An 18,540-nucleotide genomic window follows, 5' to 3' on the forward strand; every position below is an offset into this window, starting at 1 on the left:
GTAATTAAGCTTGGAGGTTTCATGCAAGCACCCACATTTTGGACGCTAAGGTTCAGAATTGGATTTATGCTTATGATACTCTCCCTCTCCAGTCCCACTAGGCATGGATAGGTTGCACAACCGCTCCCACACATAGCTTCGTCACCTCTGACTTGGTCTGACAGCCATATCACAGGTTTTAGATGGCTCTCTGCCCTGTGTTAAATTTCATCTTTCATGAACAACATACCCTTTGTCCTGGAAAACCCATTATTCCTTCTTCTCCTTTTTCTGCTGAATATGCGGGTGAGCCCTAGGAAACATTGCAGATGAACTTACATAGACCGTTATGTTTACAGACTGTTATATGAATGTATCTATGAAGAGAAGAGCATTACACTGCATGCAGAGGCTGATAATAAGCAGAAATGAAAACACCATGGCCTGTGTAAACATCAGACCTGAACCCATTGTTCATACAAGAGCTAAAATCTCCTCTGAGTTTTGTCTGTTTGCATAATCAGAGTGCTAGGATCAGGCCCTTAGAGAAATGAATCCACCATCCCATAGCCTTTAAAAAAACAACTGCTTTTGTAGTTGCTTCTCTGAAGAAAACCCAAAGCAATTGTTTTTAACTGTATAACCAGTTAGCCATCTCAGATCTCATCCAAATCCTACTTTCAAATAGATACTGAGAAAACACAGATATTCCACCATCCAAATTTAATAAAAATGAGATAGGCAAAGGCATTCTTCACTTTGCTACACAGGCATAAATCCAAAGTAATTCTACTAAAGTCAATGAAATTATACCTGTGTAAACCTAGTGTGAAAGCAGATTAGGATTTATAGAGAGCATTATCGACTATACACTAAAGGCAACACAGCTCTAATTGCAACCTCCCCTGGGGTGTCACATACCAAATGAAAAGGAGGGTTGAGAGAATAGAGCCTTATGGAACCCCCTTATGGGGGGTCCTCTGGGCTAGTGATTAACTGCTCAAAACTACTCAGAAAGTAGGAATGGAGCTAAACAAGAGCAAAACCATCCAGCTAGTCCAAGTATTGCAGATGTGTTAACAAAACCTCACAGTCTATGGTGTCAAAGACTGGTGACAGCTCTAAATGAAATGACAAACACATCTGACTATTGTCCACTTGACTACTGAATTCATCAACCAATGAAACCAAAGCTGTATCTATGCTATACCCAGGCTGGAGGGCAGACTGGAAGGGATCAAGAAAATTGCCACATGTAACCATTTAATGAAATTTTAAGGAACGTTATCTATACCAGACATAGTAACATTTAACCCTCAAATTCAAAAATTGGTTGTGAGAAAGGATCTCATTTTTGTTAGCCCATAAAACTGATTGGAATGGGCATTCCATCCTAAATAGAATAGAATCATAGGCCTGGAAGGGACCTCAATAGGTCATCTAGTCCAGTCCCCTGCACTCAAGGCAGGACTAAGTAATAACTAGACCATCCCTGCCAGGTGTTTGTCTAACCTGCTCTTAAAAATCTCCAGCGATAGATATTCCAAAACCACCCTAGGCAATTTATTCCAGTGCTTAACCACCCTGACAGTTAGGAAGTTTTCCCTAATGTCCAACCTCAACCTCCTTTGCTGCACTTTAAGCCCATTGATTCTTGTCCTATTCTCAGAGGTTAAGGAGAACAATTTTACTGTCCTCCTTGTAACAACCTTTATGCACTTGAAATCTGTTATCATGTCCGTGCTCAGTCTTTTCTTCTCAGATTAAACAAACCCATTTTTTTTCAATCTTTCGTCACAGACCATGTTTTTTAGGCCTTTAATCATTTTTGTTGCTCTTTGGTGGACTTTCTCCAATTTGTCCATATCTTTTCTGAAGTGTGGCACCCAAAACTTGATACAAAACTCCAGCTGAGGCCTTATCAGTGCATATTGTGGCATGATATGGCCTGCCATGACTCATCTAAGGGATATGAAGAGAAAAGCTAATACATCCTGTTAGGTAGTTTTATTTCTATTTCGTACCATTTCAAAGGTAGAATGTACTAATATTAATCACAGTGCTAGACTTATTTGTCTTTGGTTTTCTTGACTTACTGGAGTTCCAGGTTCTCCTATTTCTCCTCTTATTCCCTTTTCACCCTAACAACAAAAAAATCAAAGAGGAAATATAAATATTCAAGTATGTTGTGCTTTCCCAAATACATTAAGGTTTGTAACATGAAACAGCAGGTATTTACCAAGAGAAAAACCATTACTATTGAGTTCTGATCAAGAATATACTTGTCTTATAAAATGCATGAGTCGTAAGTAGTTTGTGTTTTTTATTTGATAATTTGTTAGGAAATGCTTTGTTTTTTTTCTCTAAAAGAGATATGTTTCTTCATACTGCTCAGACTGAAAAAACGTGCAAGTACCCCTACGTCACATTACAAGGCTTAAATCAGACCTGTTTATGAGGAGCTCAGATTCTGTGGTTATGAGTGCCACAGAAATGTCTCAAATAAATATAAATGTTCCCAACTCTATCCACTCTAGAGACGAGTTTAGCTCAGATTTTCTCTTTTTTTTCCTGGGAGATGAAAATTATTTTGACATCACATTTTCTTTCCCAACAACATAAATTTGTTTACTAAGGCAGTCCAGGGAATGTGTTATGTAACACTTGTCATAAACCTGCCCTCAGCATGGATGAGCTACTTCCAAGGAGCAGGCCATTTGCTCATCACAGTAACTCAAATTATCTCCTTCAGGATATTTACCCATATGCTTCTGTGAAAACACGACAATATCACCGACAGTTGGACAAATCATCAATATGAATGCCTTCTATATAGAATTTTGTGATCATTAATGAAAAAATATTAGTGACATTAAATAATACAGAATTAGGGTTTGCTTGAAGAAAAGGAACAAGTTTGTCCAGGCACTTCAAAGGAAACATAGTAGATATGACTGAGTGATTTTAGCTCTAATACTCATAAGTCTTTCATCCCAAAAGGAATGGCGACCTTCAGTAGCAAAGGCATTTGTCTATGTGTTTGTATGGTAATCTATTGCAGGTGCTCTCTCTTTCTTTTCCCTAATATTCACTATTATGTTGCAACTCCTCTCCCCTCCCTCCCATTCCTCCCCTCACCCCACACTTGAATAAGTACTTATCTTTGTTTATCTGAATTCAATTCAATATCCCATATGGTTTTACACAATGTTTTTAATTACCTTGTATTGTTCTACTAGGATCGTGTCTGGGGGAACTATCAGTTCCCACGTAGATGGAAGCCCAGGAGGGCCCGGTGGACCTCTTTCACCCTGTAGGAAAACCACAGAAATAGGTTTAGCAGCAGCTAAAATGACTCTTTAAATTGTAGACCTGCATTGGATGCCCAATTTGCTACTAAAATTTAGGACTAGATCGTAAGTTGGAACCAACTGGAGCTACATAGTTTTACACCAGCTAAAAGTTGAGCAGTATAAGTCTGAGGCTATGTCTACACTACAGCCTATGTTGGCAAAACTTATGTTGCTCAGGGGTGTGAATATTCCATCCCTCCTGAGGGACATAAATTACACCGATGTAAGTGTTCATGTGCACACCTGCTTCCGCCAACATAACTTATACTGCTTGCAGAGGTGGTTTTTTTAGGCCAACAGGAGAGCTCTCTCCTTTCGGCATAGAACATCTTCACCAGATGCGCTACAGTGGCGCAGTACAGCTGTGCCGCTGCAGTGCTCTATGTATAGACATACCCTAAACAAGGTTATGGCAAGAAAAGAATTAGATTCATACTAAGCTAAGAGGTGACAATATTTTCCATTGTACTACACACTTCTAGAACAAACTGTCAAGATTCTTCTTTCACTCTGATCTAACTCCATTGATTTCAATAGAGTTTCTTCTGATTTGTACTGGTATGAGAGCACAGTCAGACCTAGGGCATGTCTACACTTATCTCCAGAGCGATCAATCCAGCGGGGGCTGATTTATCGTGTCTACTGAAGACGTGATAAATCTACCACTGAGCGCTCTCCCGTCAACTCCAGTACTCCACCGGAGCGAGAAGTATAGGCAGAGTCGATGGGGGAGCATCAGCAGTCGACCTACTGCAGTGAAGACATCGTGGTAAGTAGATCTAAGTACGCTGACTTCAGCTACATTATTCATAGAGCTGAAGTTGCTTAACTTATATCGACACCCCTCCCCGCCCCCAGTATAGACCAGGTCCTAGACATATAAGAGATCATTTGGCTACAACATTTACTATTGTGCGTATCATTTTCAAAGCGAATGAATTTTTACTATAGTATATCATCACAAAATAATATTGGACAGTAATTTAAACAAGCTCTTTTATAAAAGTTAAGCATCACCAATTTATCTTATTCCCATACTAATTCACTGGTTTTCCTTTACCTTTTTACCTTTTTCTCCATAAAAACCCAGGCCCCTGTTGCCCTGCAAAGACATTAAGTCAGCATAAAATAATTATACAATACTTCTACAGAATAAATTTAAACTAAAGGAGCTCCAGAAGTACTTACCAAAGGAGTGTTTCAGGATAGGGATTCTTAGGACATCATTGCAGAATTGTGATCACATAACAGTCTAGCTCTAACTCAATAAGTCATTTGGGTTTAGCATTTAGAAAGAAGGCTGTAATTAAAACCTCATGTTGACAGCACTGCTCCAGTGTTTCCTCTAACAGGCATTAAGTCTGTCTTTTCTCTGAGTAACAATGTGAAAAGACTGCACATTGCATCTCGAGGGGCTTTTTAACAGCACTACATGTTAAATAAAATTACCTAAGTACACTGCATATTGGAACTATGAACTCATGTCTTTTCTCAGATAAAATATAATCTAAGATATATGGACAGATTCTTTGATCTGGGGAGACTGCTGTGCCCACACCAGCAGTGTAATCTGGCTCTAACACAGGTTTAACCACCCCAGGGAAGATTTCCCCAGTGTAAGGTTGATTTAAAGGATATGTCTACAGACCTTTTTGGAGTGAGTGGGAATGAGTCTCCCAGATCAAGCTAGCTGGTCCACACTAGTGCTTTAAAAATAGCTGCGCAGACAACGCTTTTGAAGTTGCACTGAGGCTGGAACTCAAGCTCTGAAACCACCTTCCTCCCAGGGCTTCACAACTCACAACATCTTCAGTTTACTAGGTATGTCTGTAACCACTATAGTCTGCAGACCTGAAGAAGAGCTCTGTGTAGCTCGAAAGCTTGTCTCTCACCAACAGAAGTTGGTCCAATAAAAGATATTATCTCACTCACCTTGTCTCTCTGTAATAATTAAAGGCATGACTTAGCACACCAACTGAAGTCAGTGATATCTATCCATTGACTTGGATCAGACCCTATGAACCCAAAATGAAATATGTGAGGACAGCTCTTCAGAGAAAGACTTACTTGTGCTCCTGGCAAACCCGGTGGCCCTGGTGGTCCCTGTACAAATACAATTAGGGAGAGTAAATTACCTCTCTTTAGTGCCTTTTCTAGTAATACTATTTTGAGAACATCAAACACTTTACACGTGAAACATAAGGATACATTCAGAATGTACTGTCTTCATTTAGCATTCAGAGAGTCAACAACACTTAATATATTAACTATCTTTACTGTACTGTATGATATTGAAACATGCTAGTTTAGTGCATTTGATCATCTTCCTGGCCCTAATGGGATATAAGGCTGATAGTTGCTTGGAGCCAGTGGATTTACTTCTGTAGCTCAATAGGAACTTGTAGTTTTCACAAGACAATATAATTGCAATAATACATGTGATACATGCTCAAAGGTCTTGATTCTTTTTTGCAATGCTGATCACTGGAGAATGAGTGTCACACACTGCCTTTCACTTTCAAAATGTAATGCCCTCTTTGGTTTTAAGAACACCTAGTTGTCATCATACTTAAACCTGTTAGCTACTGTACAACTACTAGCTCTTAGTGTACAAAAAAATGTTAGCCTGATACTTCTGTCAGGTTAATTTCATAGAGTACATATTTTAAAAATACTTACTTCCTTTCCTGGATTTCCTGTTGGACCAATTAAACCCACAACACCAGGAGCACCTTGAGGTCCCTAGAAATGCCAAAAATGACTTTAAAAAATGAAACAAACCAATAATGGATGTTTTGGTAGCTGCTATTATTAACATATTGATAAATCATCACATTTTGTGAACAGCAACTTACTGGAAAGCCCAACAATCCCCGCTCACCAGGCTCTCCCTAAAAAAGACAAAAATAGTTAAAGATACATTAAGTACTGTATACGACACTAAACGATACATCTTCTAGCTCAGGGATTTTAAAAAGGCATTCCTTCAGTCATATCAACTATTTTAAATAATCAGAACGTAGCATAAAAACATGACACAAAAACGTTAAAGATAAATTCAATATAAATATTGATATAGATAATCAGTTCAATTTTATTACATGTTAATTGTATACTTTCTATGTACAGTGCAGTTATATATATTATGACTGGGATTTTCAAAAGGTAGCTAAGGGAGTTAGGGTTGGGAATTGAATGCCTAACTTCCTTTGCAAATCCCAGTTTATAAATTTAGATGATGTCTAACGAGGATATGTATGTATCCTGAATTGAAACAAACTAGTTAAATGAGGACTCTCTCAATAGATTGCATTTAGAATTACAGTACCAAATGATTATTTCTTTGAAAATTTCCATTTTTAAAAACACAGAAACCATTTGGAGCATACTGTTTTAGAAACCACATTTTTTACGGCAGAACACGTTGAAATATTTTTGGAAGTTGGATCCAAACCCATTTTGGGACAACAGTTCACATACCCTTACTCATTTTGAACAGCTTCTTACTATACAGATATCATCACTGAAGTTAGTGGGACGATTTATGGAGCAAGGTAAAATCTAACAGTGTATGGCTGTCATTATCTAACTGTTCGGTATCAGATACTCGAAATGAACTAATACAAATGATTAGTTATGAACACTATTATTAGATTTCAAAATTATTCTAGAAGGAACAGAATACTATCTGATAGAAAAATACAAGATACCTATTAATATATTATCAAAAATAATTAAAACCACAAATGTTGGCATCTTATCATTGGCACAACACATTTTGCTAATCTTTTCCACACAGAAAAAGAAGGAAGTGAAAATCTAGAGCCAGATTCTAGCCTCTTCTTTGGCTGTTTTATGATGCTCCACTGGTACAAAGCAGCCAGAAATATAGCTTACCCACCTATCTGGGAATTCTGTTTGCACAAAGAAAACCCTCAGATAATGCAGAACTAGTATACCGTATCTATGTGACCCTTCTTCCAACTGTGGGAGAGAAGGAATGGCCAGGGTGCTTCTGGACTCAGGCTATTCCTGGCTGTTGGAACAGCCTGTTTAGGTTGTGAGCAGCTGGAGGTAAGTTAGAGCATCCTGAATGCTGCTCTAATTTACAGTGGGGACAAGACTGTTCCCAGGCTTGTCCCAGAATCCAGGAACCATAAAGCAGGTTCAAAACTCCTTTTGTACAGCCCCTTCTGAACTGTGTTGAGCACAGTCTGGACCCACCTCAGAATCTGGGCCATAAATGGTAACATACATATATTACACTGTAAATTATCTAACCACTTATAATAATTATCTAAACATTTATATTTTTTCACATATAGATACACATACACTCACACAAGTAGATTTGTCTGAGCTAGGTACAGCTAATATCAAGAATCTATAGTAATAATATTTAGCTCTTATACAGTTATAGCAGAATCTATATATACTTATAATATATATACTTATATTGTATACACTTATATTACCAATCAGCTCAACTCCTGCAGATCACATGAAAATTATGTGGAAAAGGAGACCAAAAAATATACTTGTATTCAATACTCTGGAAAAGGAATTATGCTGCTGGGAATGACGCACGTTAAAGTTACAAAACTTTAAAGTACCCCCTGAAGGCACAGGACACCATTTCAGCTATCATGCTTGCACACATCACATTTTAAATACTACATTGGAAATGTTTCCAAAACAAGAAGACTGCGGGAGATTTCCAGTGCACCCATAGTCAATATGTAGCTGAAGGTTCTTTGTTATGAAGAAATTGGAAAGGCCCCTCTTTCCTGGAAGTCAGCTAGGGTTCATAACACTCAGGAGAGTGTTGCAAAAGGCATGTAAAAAAATCAGAAACAAGGCTTAAAGATGGAAAAAACCCACCCCTCTACTAAATTCAAGAGATGCTGCACACGAGAGCTCATCAATTCACAAGTGATAGATACATACCCTGAATTTGCTTGCTAGCTCAGGAGTCATTACAAAAGGTTCCCCCTTCTGACCTTTTGGTCCTTGGATTCCCTAAATAGATAAAACAAAACGAAAAAGGATTTTCACATCTATGACTATTTATATATTTGAAGTTGTGAAATATATCTGACAGCCATTTCATATGTATATGCACACGACAGTGTGTGAACAGTGACTATGCCTAAATGTGGAAATTCATATTACATGTACAAAGCTGAAATCATCAGGATCATATGGGTGAATTGTGCAGGAAGCAGGCAAAGAAATCTGCCCTTAATTAAGAATTAGATTGCGGGACCTCAGCATAGTCCTATTATGTGGGCTGGAATAATGACTGCATTCCCGCCATGTTGCTTATGTGGGTTGGTAAAGCCACTAGATCCAAATAATGAACTGTTTGTGAAAATTGTGAAAAAATTTTCTCAAAATTTTGATTTATTTTTATGAATGCTACTCTTTGGTGGATAGACTATACAGGCCACCTTGTGGTTCCCTCAAACCACCTTACTGTGGGACTTATATGATGGAGAGGGTTTTGAGTAGACCCTCCAGATCTTAGTGAATTTCATAGTCTTTCATGACTAACTTTTGTGGCAAATCCATAGGGGTGCTGTGTTAGGTCATCCCCTGTAAGTGGAGTGTTCTGTGGATAATTAGATGGTCAAAACCAAAAGCACGACTAAAACTCATTGGAAAAAATAATTAAAACGTGAGATAAACACAGAGTGGACAGGGAGTCCCGCTTAAAGATTTTTCCATTTTTGTCCTGAGAATACTACAGTTAAATTAATCAAAACTATGACTTTAAGTTAATTCATTCAGCTACTCACAAAAGAACCAGGTTGACCGCTGGGCCCCTGACTTCCTCGTTCACCAGCGTCACCTCTGGTCCCATTGCAGCCATCATGACCTGGTTTCCCCCTTGATCCTGGCTGCCCAGGATGACCCTGTGGAGAATAAAAAATATTTTTATCTATCCATCTGTTCCTAGTTCCCATTTTCTAGTGCTCATATAGTTTTTAAACATTCTCATAAACAGCCCAAGGCTTAAATCCATGGGAAACTATGATTTTCAAAGAAAGAAACACAGTCAGTGCTTTTTTTTTTATATAGCTGCAGCTTGAACCAGATGCCCCAGACAGCATGAAAAAAGTCAAAAGCAAAGGGAAGCTAAGAAAGCTATGCTCAATGCACTTTCTGTTAAACAGAGAGCTAAACCAACTAAGGACTTTTACATGGGGAGTATCAGGCCCTGGGATTATTGCAGAAATCAGTATCTCGGCGTAAAAGACTGGGAAGAAGGGTTTCTTGCTGGCTTTGAACAGATTCCATTCTGGGGAAAAAAACATAGCAATTGTTTTGGAGCAGGGCTGAGTGTCATGATGCAGCTGTGGCATTCACATGGAGAGAGAAAAATAAGCAGTTCAAGCCAAAGGGTATGTGGCATTGTGGAAGTAACACTATCAGACTCATGAGGTATTGGAAGGGAGAGAAAAGTTGGTCGTGATTCAGCGCTCCCTTAAACTGGACATATTTCACTGTAATTCCATTAATTTCACTGCCATTACTTACTCCTGATTTTCATCAATGTCAAAGAGAATCAGAGCAATCATGTACTTGCTTTGAGCAGCTCTCTACTCTATGAAAGACTGCAACCAGAAAGATAGGAGCCAAGTATACTCAGAACCCCATCTTTCTTCTCCTTTCTCCACCTGCAGGAGCTGTGCTTGCCTTTCCACTCCTGTTCCCTCATCTGAGCAGAAAGAAAACTCCTTATTGCTTGTCTGCCCCACTAAGCACCAGCATTACCTCACTCCTCATCAGCCTCATGATCCTCACCTCCCTCTTCTTGGCCATCAGCCTCACATCTCTGCACTGAGCCACTCTTGGGACTTTCTACTTACTTCCACAAAAAGAACAGGAGTACTTGTGGTACCTTAGAGACTAACAAATTTATTTCAGCATAAGCTTTCGCGGGCTATAGCTCACTTCTTTGGATGCATAGAATGGCACACACAGATTTACTTCCAGATAGTCACCATAGGTTCCTGGTCTGAGGCAACTGATTGGGAAACAACAGCAGGGGGAGGCAGGATACACTGAGAGTGCAGGTTGGAGGAAAGAGGTGGAGCTATCTAAGACTCACCTTAGGCAAGTGTCCCAATACAGCCTCATTTTCTTGTATCCAAAACACCACCCTCCTCTTGCACAGACATCAGCCGTGTGTATGCAAACCCCACTGAAGTCAGTGAAAGTTGTATACATGGACTGATAAGCACCCTTGGCTGCAGTGCTTTCACTGTGGAGGGGAAGGAGTTTTTCTGTCTTTGGTTTTCAGAAAGAAGAGGAAGAAAGAGTGTGAGTGAGAGAGAGATGCCTCTAAAACTAGATTTGGAACATCGCTGGAAGCAAAGAGAGTGAGAGGAGCGTGGATGTGGATGTGCATGTGTGGGTGGTAGAGAAAGTCCCTGATGTGAAAGGAAGTCCTGGGAAATCTGTCCAGAGATTCCTGTGACTCAGATTTCTTTGCTTATTATTTTATGCCACCAGATGTAAAGCAGAGTAAGCTGCATTTGAACTCTTTCCCCTGAATGGACTACGGTTTCCATATTGGAACTTTTCAGTGGTTTGTTACATAGACCATGACAATTTATTCAAAGTTCTACAATATTGAAATACCCATGAAAGCTTCTAAGATCATGTCACTCACAACATATAATAACTAAAATTAATAACCACTCAGCATCCTTATAACCAATGACATTTTCAAAGCACTTTACAAGCATGAAATAATGAACGACCTGATTTTGTCCCCCTCCACTGCATGATGAGGGGATGCTAAATACATGGATCACACCTCTCCTGTGCAGAAGAGCATGCTTAGCTCAGCAACCCCCATAGACACACTACAGGTGTCCTCCTCTTTAGCCCTTTTTGTGGGTTTCTCTATGAGGGGAAGTAACTGAATCCTAGTTATCTGAGATGATGATAGATGAGGCAGAGTTTTCTTCTCAGTTACATGTCTGCAACTGCATTCATTTCACTGATCACCATATTTCGGGTCGGGAAGGAATTTTGCTCCAGGGAAGATTGGCAGAGGTCCTGGAGGTTTTTCGCCTTCCTCTGCAGCATGGGGCATGGGTCACTTGCTGGAGGATTCTCTCCACCTTGAGGTCTTCAAACCACGATTTTAGGACTTCAGTAACTCAAACATAAGTTAGGGGTTTATTACAGGAGTGGGTGGGTGAGATTCTGTGGCCTGCATTGTGCAGGAGGTCAGACTACATGACCATAATGATCCCTTCTGACCTTGAGTCTATGAGACTTGAGTCGGATTGTCTGCATGTCACTGAGGACAGAATTTGACATAAGGGTTTTAATTCAGTAGGGTAATTTCAGTCCAATCTAAAATGTTTACAGTGAATGGTAAACAACTCTCAGTAAACCTTGATATCTAATGTATGAAATGAGTGACTACTTACAGGAACACCATCTGCACCAGGGAAACCAGTTACTCCTGTTAGCCCCTAAAATGAGACAACACAATTAAAACAAAGAATTATCCCATCATTTTCTTCTTTAGATGTTACATGAAATATGTGAAGCTTTGAAATTACCACTTCTCCTTTTGGTCCAGTTACTCCAGGTCGCCCTCTTTCACCTTTGTGACCTTTGTGACCTTCTAAACCTGGGATACCCATTAATCCTGGTGGTCCAGGAAATCCCTGAGGTCCAAGTAGTCCTGGTTGACCCTGAGGAAAGCAATAAAAGCATTTCTTCAGGAATGATTGTAATACACAGGGATCACCAATTCAGCTCTATTATAATGGAATTTTCCCATCCCCTTAAACAGATGAAAAAAACCCCTTTCATCTCTTCTTACTCTGGGACGCTGGGTTCTTTGGTGAACATCATATGACAGCAACACACATAGAAGCTACACAACAGGCAACAGCACTCATCCTAGAATATTCACTGCTATGCTATGAAAAGAATGTTATCTGCAGAATAAACAGCTAGTTTCTGTTGAGCAAGGCCCAAAGCAGATGCAATTACAGTGCACTCCAAGTAATTGAGATGTACTTAATTGTGAAATCCACTTAATTGGTATGCTTCTCCCAAATTGAGCTAGATACTTAACAGCAGGAATTTCTTTTCTCTGGGATGGTAATTCCCCTTAATTATGATGCCTGAAGATGATTAGATGGGATTCATATAGGAATAGGTACTCAACTAGGGAATGGTAATCACATAGGTTCAAGAGCTGATAAAAGGCTTCTCTGTCCTCAGAAAATCTCTTCTGGTGTTGGTTCAGTAAAACAGCATTAATCATGCCATCCAGGCCCCTTCAAACTTTGCTTAAAATTCATTCTCTTGAGGCTGGCAGAATCACAAGGATCAACAAAAACCAACCAGCACCATACACTTCTATTACATTTCAATTCAAATTGCAGGGAAAAGATCTCTTTGAGACTTAGTCAAGTGAATCAGCAAGTTAGAGATTAGTGACATATAGCATTTTGAGAACCATTCCAAATACAAAATGGCTTCTTAGGGACTACTGCTGTGTACTTAACACATAATAATTAACAACAATCTTCTTTTAACTGGGAAATCTGCTTAATCAGGATGACCATCCATCCAGAAAGGCAGTGCTTAATTTGTAATTAAATTGAGCTGGGGCTGAAGCAATTAGGTGCTGGGGCTCTAGCCATTTTTTTACTTTCATAACTGATGCAGCAAGCCCCGAGGTGCCAGTGCTATGAACTGCCAAACCTAGAGGTGCCAGGGCTCAGCCTTGGAAAGCCCTGGCACAAATTAAGCAAGCCCTGGCACTGTAGCAAGGCATCCTACAAACCATAAAACTAACATATACACAAGTGTGTACAAACGGAATGAAATTATTAGTATAATGGAGATCCTTCACATATTCCCCATCTCACTTCTTTGAAACTATTCCCCCTTCCAATAGATAAAATACATAAGGTTATAATAGGTCAAATATTCCAATCTTTTGGTCCTGTGAAGACTATTGGTGCCATTTTCACTTAATGCCACTGGGCTAGAGAAAGGAAAAGAAACAAAACTGATACTGGATCACTTTCTTGGATCCAGAAAGTAGTCAAAATGCTTAACAATATGCTGTTGAATTTTAGGCAATCTCCTGGTTTATTTTTATTTTACGCCATGGGCTCTGTCTCATGACTTGTGTGACATACTTCACAAATTTTCTTTCTTCATTTTCACTCTTCTGTTCATAACTACATTCTGTCTATTGTAGCCCTTCAGAGAAAGCCTCCAGTGACTTTAATAACATAAACAAAAACAACCCTCCCAACCAAAATGAGATATATGCTTGTGGTATAAAAATGATCAATCATAAATGATTATTCTTAGATCTTCCATATATCTTTGTTTTCACTTTGTTCACAATTATTAACCAAGACCCAAGCTAGGCTTTTCCCTTCTACTATGGCTTATTCAGAAAAAAAAAAAAATATCACCACGCAGATAGGTTTTGTGGCTAAAGCACTGGCTTCTTCACCCCTACCACAAAGGTATGAACGTGATTTGTACATAGAATCACAGAAATATAGGGCTGGGAGGGAGCATGAGAGGTCATTTAATCCATCCCCTTGTGCTAAGGCAGGACCAAATATGAGAACATCCCTGACAGGTGTTTGTCTTACCTGTTCTTAAAAACCTCCAGTGATGGGGATTCCACAGCATGCCTTGATAACCCATTCTAGTACTTAACTATCCTTTCAATTAAAAACCTTTTCATAATATCTAACCTAAATTCCCTACAGGAAATCCATTATGTTATTTCAGCCCAGACCATATTGAGGAGCTGACATAATGAAACCATCTGCAAAATTGGAAAGGGGCCAGGAATGAGATGGTTTACAGCTGGATTACACTTTATTCCTTTGGATCTAATCAGCAGTATGGATCTCTTGCACCTTATTTTCTATCCTGTTTCAATTAATCTAACAGAACCAATTACTTAGGAGCGATGCCAAAGGATACAATGGATCTAAATATTTAAATTGTCATAGTGAAACAGCTTCCATCCTTTACATACAACTCAACAAGAATGTAATGCAACATCCTGCTGTTCAGAGCAAGTGTGCTTTATCAGTGAAGCAAAACTGGGATTATTTGGCTATGGGAGGTGAATCTTTCTTTTTTGTCAGCATATTAAATAGGAACAAATACACATGTAAGTTAAGGGCCAGGTACTTCACTGGCAAAAAATGAGGGAGGTGCTCAGATGAACAAAGGGACCAACAAACACTTGAGCAAGAGGCAGCTCAATTCCTCATCCTGCTCACTCCTACCTGCCCTGAGTGTGTGTCTATCTACAGACAGCAGAATAACTAATAGAGCCACACAAGGAGAGTGGACTCTAGGATCAGGAATGTGGAGACATACCCACAGCTGTACCGTTTCCCCTTTATATACTACGGCATAAACTCTGGGTGCATAGGTGTCAGGTCAGGGGGGTCACATGCCATGAGTAGCTTGTGCAGGGTACTGATTGATATTTCCAAATCAGTAGTGTCTCCTTGTACATCTGTAAGCACCCAAATCCCCTGTTCTTCTGCTTCCAAGGTGCATAGACCAATGCAGTGCCAGACCTTATGGAAATATCTTAAGTATTTGTTTAAACTCACAAACACTTTGTGACAGGATGCTGAGCAAGCCACTCCAGCTCCAATCAAGGGGAACAGATTGGGGCTGGTTGAAGAGCCCTGTGTCTGTCTGGCAATGAGAAACAGCTGCTAGCCTAATCAGCCAGGAGCTATAAAGGCTGGCAGGCAGGAAGCCAGAAGAGGAGGATGAAAGAGAAAGCACAGGCATAGAGAGGGGGCCCTGCCCTGCCCTGCCCTCTAGTCCGCTGCTGGCAAAGTTTGGCTGTGAAAAACCTGTATCTAGATCAGGGGTTGGCAACATCTGGCATGCAGCTCACCAGAGTAAGTACCCTGGTGGGCTGGGTCAGTTTGTTTACCTGCTGCATCCAAAGGTTTGGCTGATGGCAGCTCCCACTGTCCATGGTTTGCTGCTCCAGGCCAATGGGGGTGGTGGGAAGCGGCACAGGCCGGCGGATATGCTGGCCGCATTGCCCTGGAGTGGCAAACTGCAGACAGTGGGAGCTGTGACTAGCCGAACCTGCAGACGTGACAGGTAAACAAACTGGCCTGGCTCGCCAGGGTAAGCACCCTGGTGAGCCAAGTGCCAGAAGTTGCTGACCCCCAACCTAGATAGTAAGGTGGTGGTAAACAGTTGTAAATAAAGAGCACTGGTCTTTGCATCAACCTGAGGCCTCCCTGACTGATCTGTGAGGGAAGCAAGGGCAGAAACCAGAGGGGCCCAGCTTACACCTTGCTACACACTGCTTTAAAATATGCTTTATTAAATATTGATATTAAAAGAACTGCAAAGAAATAACCCCATAAAAAGGCATAAGGCAGAGCCTCAAATAATCTCTTAAAGTAGATGCAAATCACATGCTAGAAAAAACAGAGCACTGTGCAAACAAAGTTTGCAATCCAATTGTATATCACATCACCTGAGTTAGCTCAAGTTTCAGATTAAATTTTGAGCAATTTCAGTAAAATGGATCTTTTTATTGAGTCACATTTAGAGAAATAATTTATTCTATACATGGCAAATGCTACTTGGTGTAGCCACTGAAATAAATGAAAATCTGGCTAACCCAAGTAACTTCCACAGTCTAGTCAGCCACAGGAAGCAGGTAAACATACATACACACATTTCCTGGACACCAGGTTTGCAGACAGAATGCCTTTTGAACATCAGATTACAACTTCCAACAAAATGCTCATAATGGACCAGATTGCAAAATGTGCACAAAGCCCTGTGTAGGAGGTAGTATGGTGGCACATCACCCCTGTGGCAGCATCACAGGAGGCACAATTTTGTCTTTCCATTAGTGTAACAAAGATTGCTCTTCGCCACCAACCCTGTGTTCCAGTCCTGCTTCACAAGCATGTGGGGGTGCTGGGCTTTGGCCCTGCCTCCTCCTCAACCTCTCCTTGCTACCTTTCAGGTGATTTGTTCACTGGAGAGAGGAGAGGGCCTTGCATACACTATCTCATGTCAGTGCTGCTCATCATCATAAATTATTATGTACAACAAAGATATTATAATTAAACCTTGAGGAGTCACTGACATAATGAGATTACGAGTTAACTCTGGAGAATACAGCATTATTGTAACAATATACTGATGTCTGCATATTTATTTTGCCAATATGTAACTTGCATTGTACTACATCCATCTTTTCTCCTCTTTCTTTATTCGTCCCCTTGTGCTGTACATCAAAGATGTGGCCACCTGTTAACTAGAAAGGTTCAGTCAAATAAAGGTCTAGTCTGTCATGTTTTAAATGGCTGACAAATTATGAACAACATTATCAGATGCTGCAACTCATCTTTTTTTTTGTCATCTCTTTTAAACTTCCTTCGAAACATAACCAATCTTCAAACTTCAGACATTCAGAAACTCTTTTGGCCTTTCAGCCTTTTCCTTGCATGGAGTTTGGTTTCATCAAAATTAGCTTGCGATCTCACTACTCCTCTTCATACTGATTCTATCCGCCAAGCCCAATTTATAATATAATGCTGCCAGCACTGAGCAGTACTATTCACCTCTTTATTATTGGTGGAGCCGGTAATGCAGCTTATAGTTAAGGTTGCCTAACACTCTTCATTATAAGCATCTGAAAGCACAGACTTATAACGTTAACTGTTCTATGCTGTGCATCAACCTGAATTTTATTGTAAAGATTCAGCTAAAACAGTTCCACTGTTTCTGACAAGATTAGGGAAAAATACACTGTCTTTCTCATGTTGAAAAATTCTTATAACTATTTTGCTGAGAAGCTCTAGCACAGTAGCGGGCAACCTGCGTTCCGCGGGCTGCATGCAGCCCATCAGGGTAATCTGATTGCAGGTCACAAATCATTTTGCTGATGCTGACCATCTGCAGGCATGGCTCCCTGCAACTCCCAGTGGCCACGGTTCGCCATTCCCGGTCAATGGGGGCTGCAGGAAGCGGCGGCCAGCACGTCCCTGTGGCCTGCACAACTTCCCACAGCTCCCACTGGCCAGGAACGGTGAACTGCGGCCACTGGGAGCTGCAGGGCGTGGTGCCTGCGGACAGTCAACATCAGCAAAATACCTCACAGCCCGCAATCAGATTACCCTGATGGGCTGCATGCGGCCTGTGGCCCACAGGTTGCCCTCTACTTCTCTAGCACCTTCATGCTCTGTAGCAAGGGCTTGAAGTTTGGTGGAAGGTGGGGCTGTCCTTGTGTCAGTGATGTCCCCTGAAAATTCACCTAAATTTGGCCAATGTATATACCTTTGAATAAAAATCTCATTTTGCACATGCTCAGTAGAGGCTTGTTAGAATTTGGTAAGAAAATTCTCTGAAGATTCCATCCACAAATGAGCACGCTCCAGCTCAAGCTCCAGGAGCTGACCAGTGCTTACCCTGCAATTGCTCCTTCTGGCTGCCAGGGACCACTGCAGTGCCAGGCATCAGTACTGAGAGCAAGGAACTGGATCCTTTGTGCTCTCAAGGTCTCCATTCTGGCATCCAGGCAGTATGGAGGAGAAGGAGGAAGCTGCCTCACTGTAATGCAAAGCGTGAAGAATGTGGGATGGACAGGACAGAGGTAGAGCAGAGTGGGAGGTGTGGTTGCAGGAACCAAAGGGTAGTGAGGAGCATGGAGGAGGGGGAAAGGAACTAGTTGCAGTGGGTAGGAGCATAAGGTGAGGGAGCAGGAGCTGGGATGAGGACAGTAGGACAGAGACAGGTTGTTGGACAGGAGAAGAAAGTTCTACAAGCATTAGAGCATGCTATCCTCTGAATCTGGAATCGAACCAAAGTCCTAAATCTTTACATTCCCCAGCTGCCAGAAAATAGGCTGTAAAACCCACTGCATAAGCGTGTCTCATTCCTTCCCTAGTGCCTATTCTATATAGAGGATACAGCCTAATATTGCTTTCAGTCAGTCTGTTAGCTCAGATGGTGCAGTAGATCTAAATGTCCAAACCCTGATGATGATCCAAGTTAGGGAGCAATTTGATTAGACATAATAGAATTTTTTGGGGGGGAGGGAGTTATATTAGGAATTACATTTCAAAAATCTACATCAAAAGAATGGTAAGGTTGCAAAGTCAAGTACTCAAATTTTAGGAAATGTTAG

At 40.6% G+C, this 18,540-nt stretch overlaps 1 protein-coding gene across 1 annotated transcript in view; it reads right to left on the reverse strand.

Annotated features, from left to right (window-relative positions):
• COL4A2 (collagen type IV alpha 2 chain) overlaps positions 1–18,540 on the reverse strand; it is a 242,093-nt gene that overhangs the window by 85,706 nt on the left and 137,847 nt on the right. Inside the window, exons 5-15 of the mRNA XM_075061499.1 lie at positions 11,918–12,052; positions 11,783–11,827; positions 9,131–9,247; positions 8,280–8,351; positions 6,188–6,223; positions 6,012–6,074; positions 5,400–5,435; positions 4,393–4,434; positions 3,201–3,290; positions 2,076–2,120; positions 230–292 (exon numbers count right to left, since the gene is read on the reverse strand). Coding sequence (XP_074917600.1) covers positions 230–292; positions 2,076–2,120; positions 3,201–3,290; positions 4,393–4,434; positions 5,400–5,435; positions 6,012–6,074; positions 6,188–6,223; positions 8,280–8,351; positions 9,131–9,247; positions 11,783–11,827; positions 11,918–12,052 — 744 coding nt within the window. The remainder of the gene's footprint in view (positions 1–229; positions 293–2,075; positions 2,121–3,200; positions 3,291–4,392; positions 4,435–5,399; positions 5,436–6,011; positions 6,075–6,187; positions 6,224–8,279; positions 8,352–9,130; positions 9,248–11,782; positions 11,828–11,917; positions 12,053–18,540) is intronic.

The sequence above is a fragment of the Chelonoidis abingdonii genome, chromosome 1, assembly GCF_003597395.2.
Source record: "Chelonoidis abingdonii isolate Lonesome George chromosome 1, CheloAbing_2.0, whole genome shotgun sequence".
Lineage (NCBI taxonomy): Eukaryota > Metazoa > Chordata > Testudines > Testudinidae > Chelonoidis > Chelonoidis abingdonii.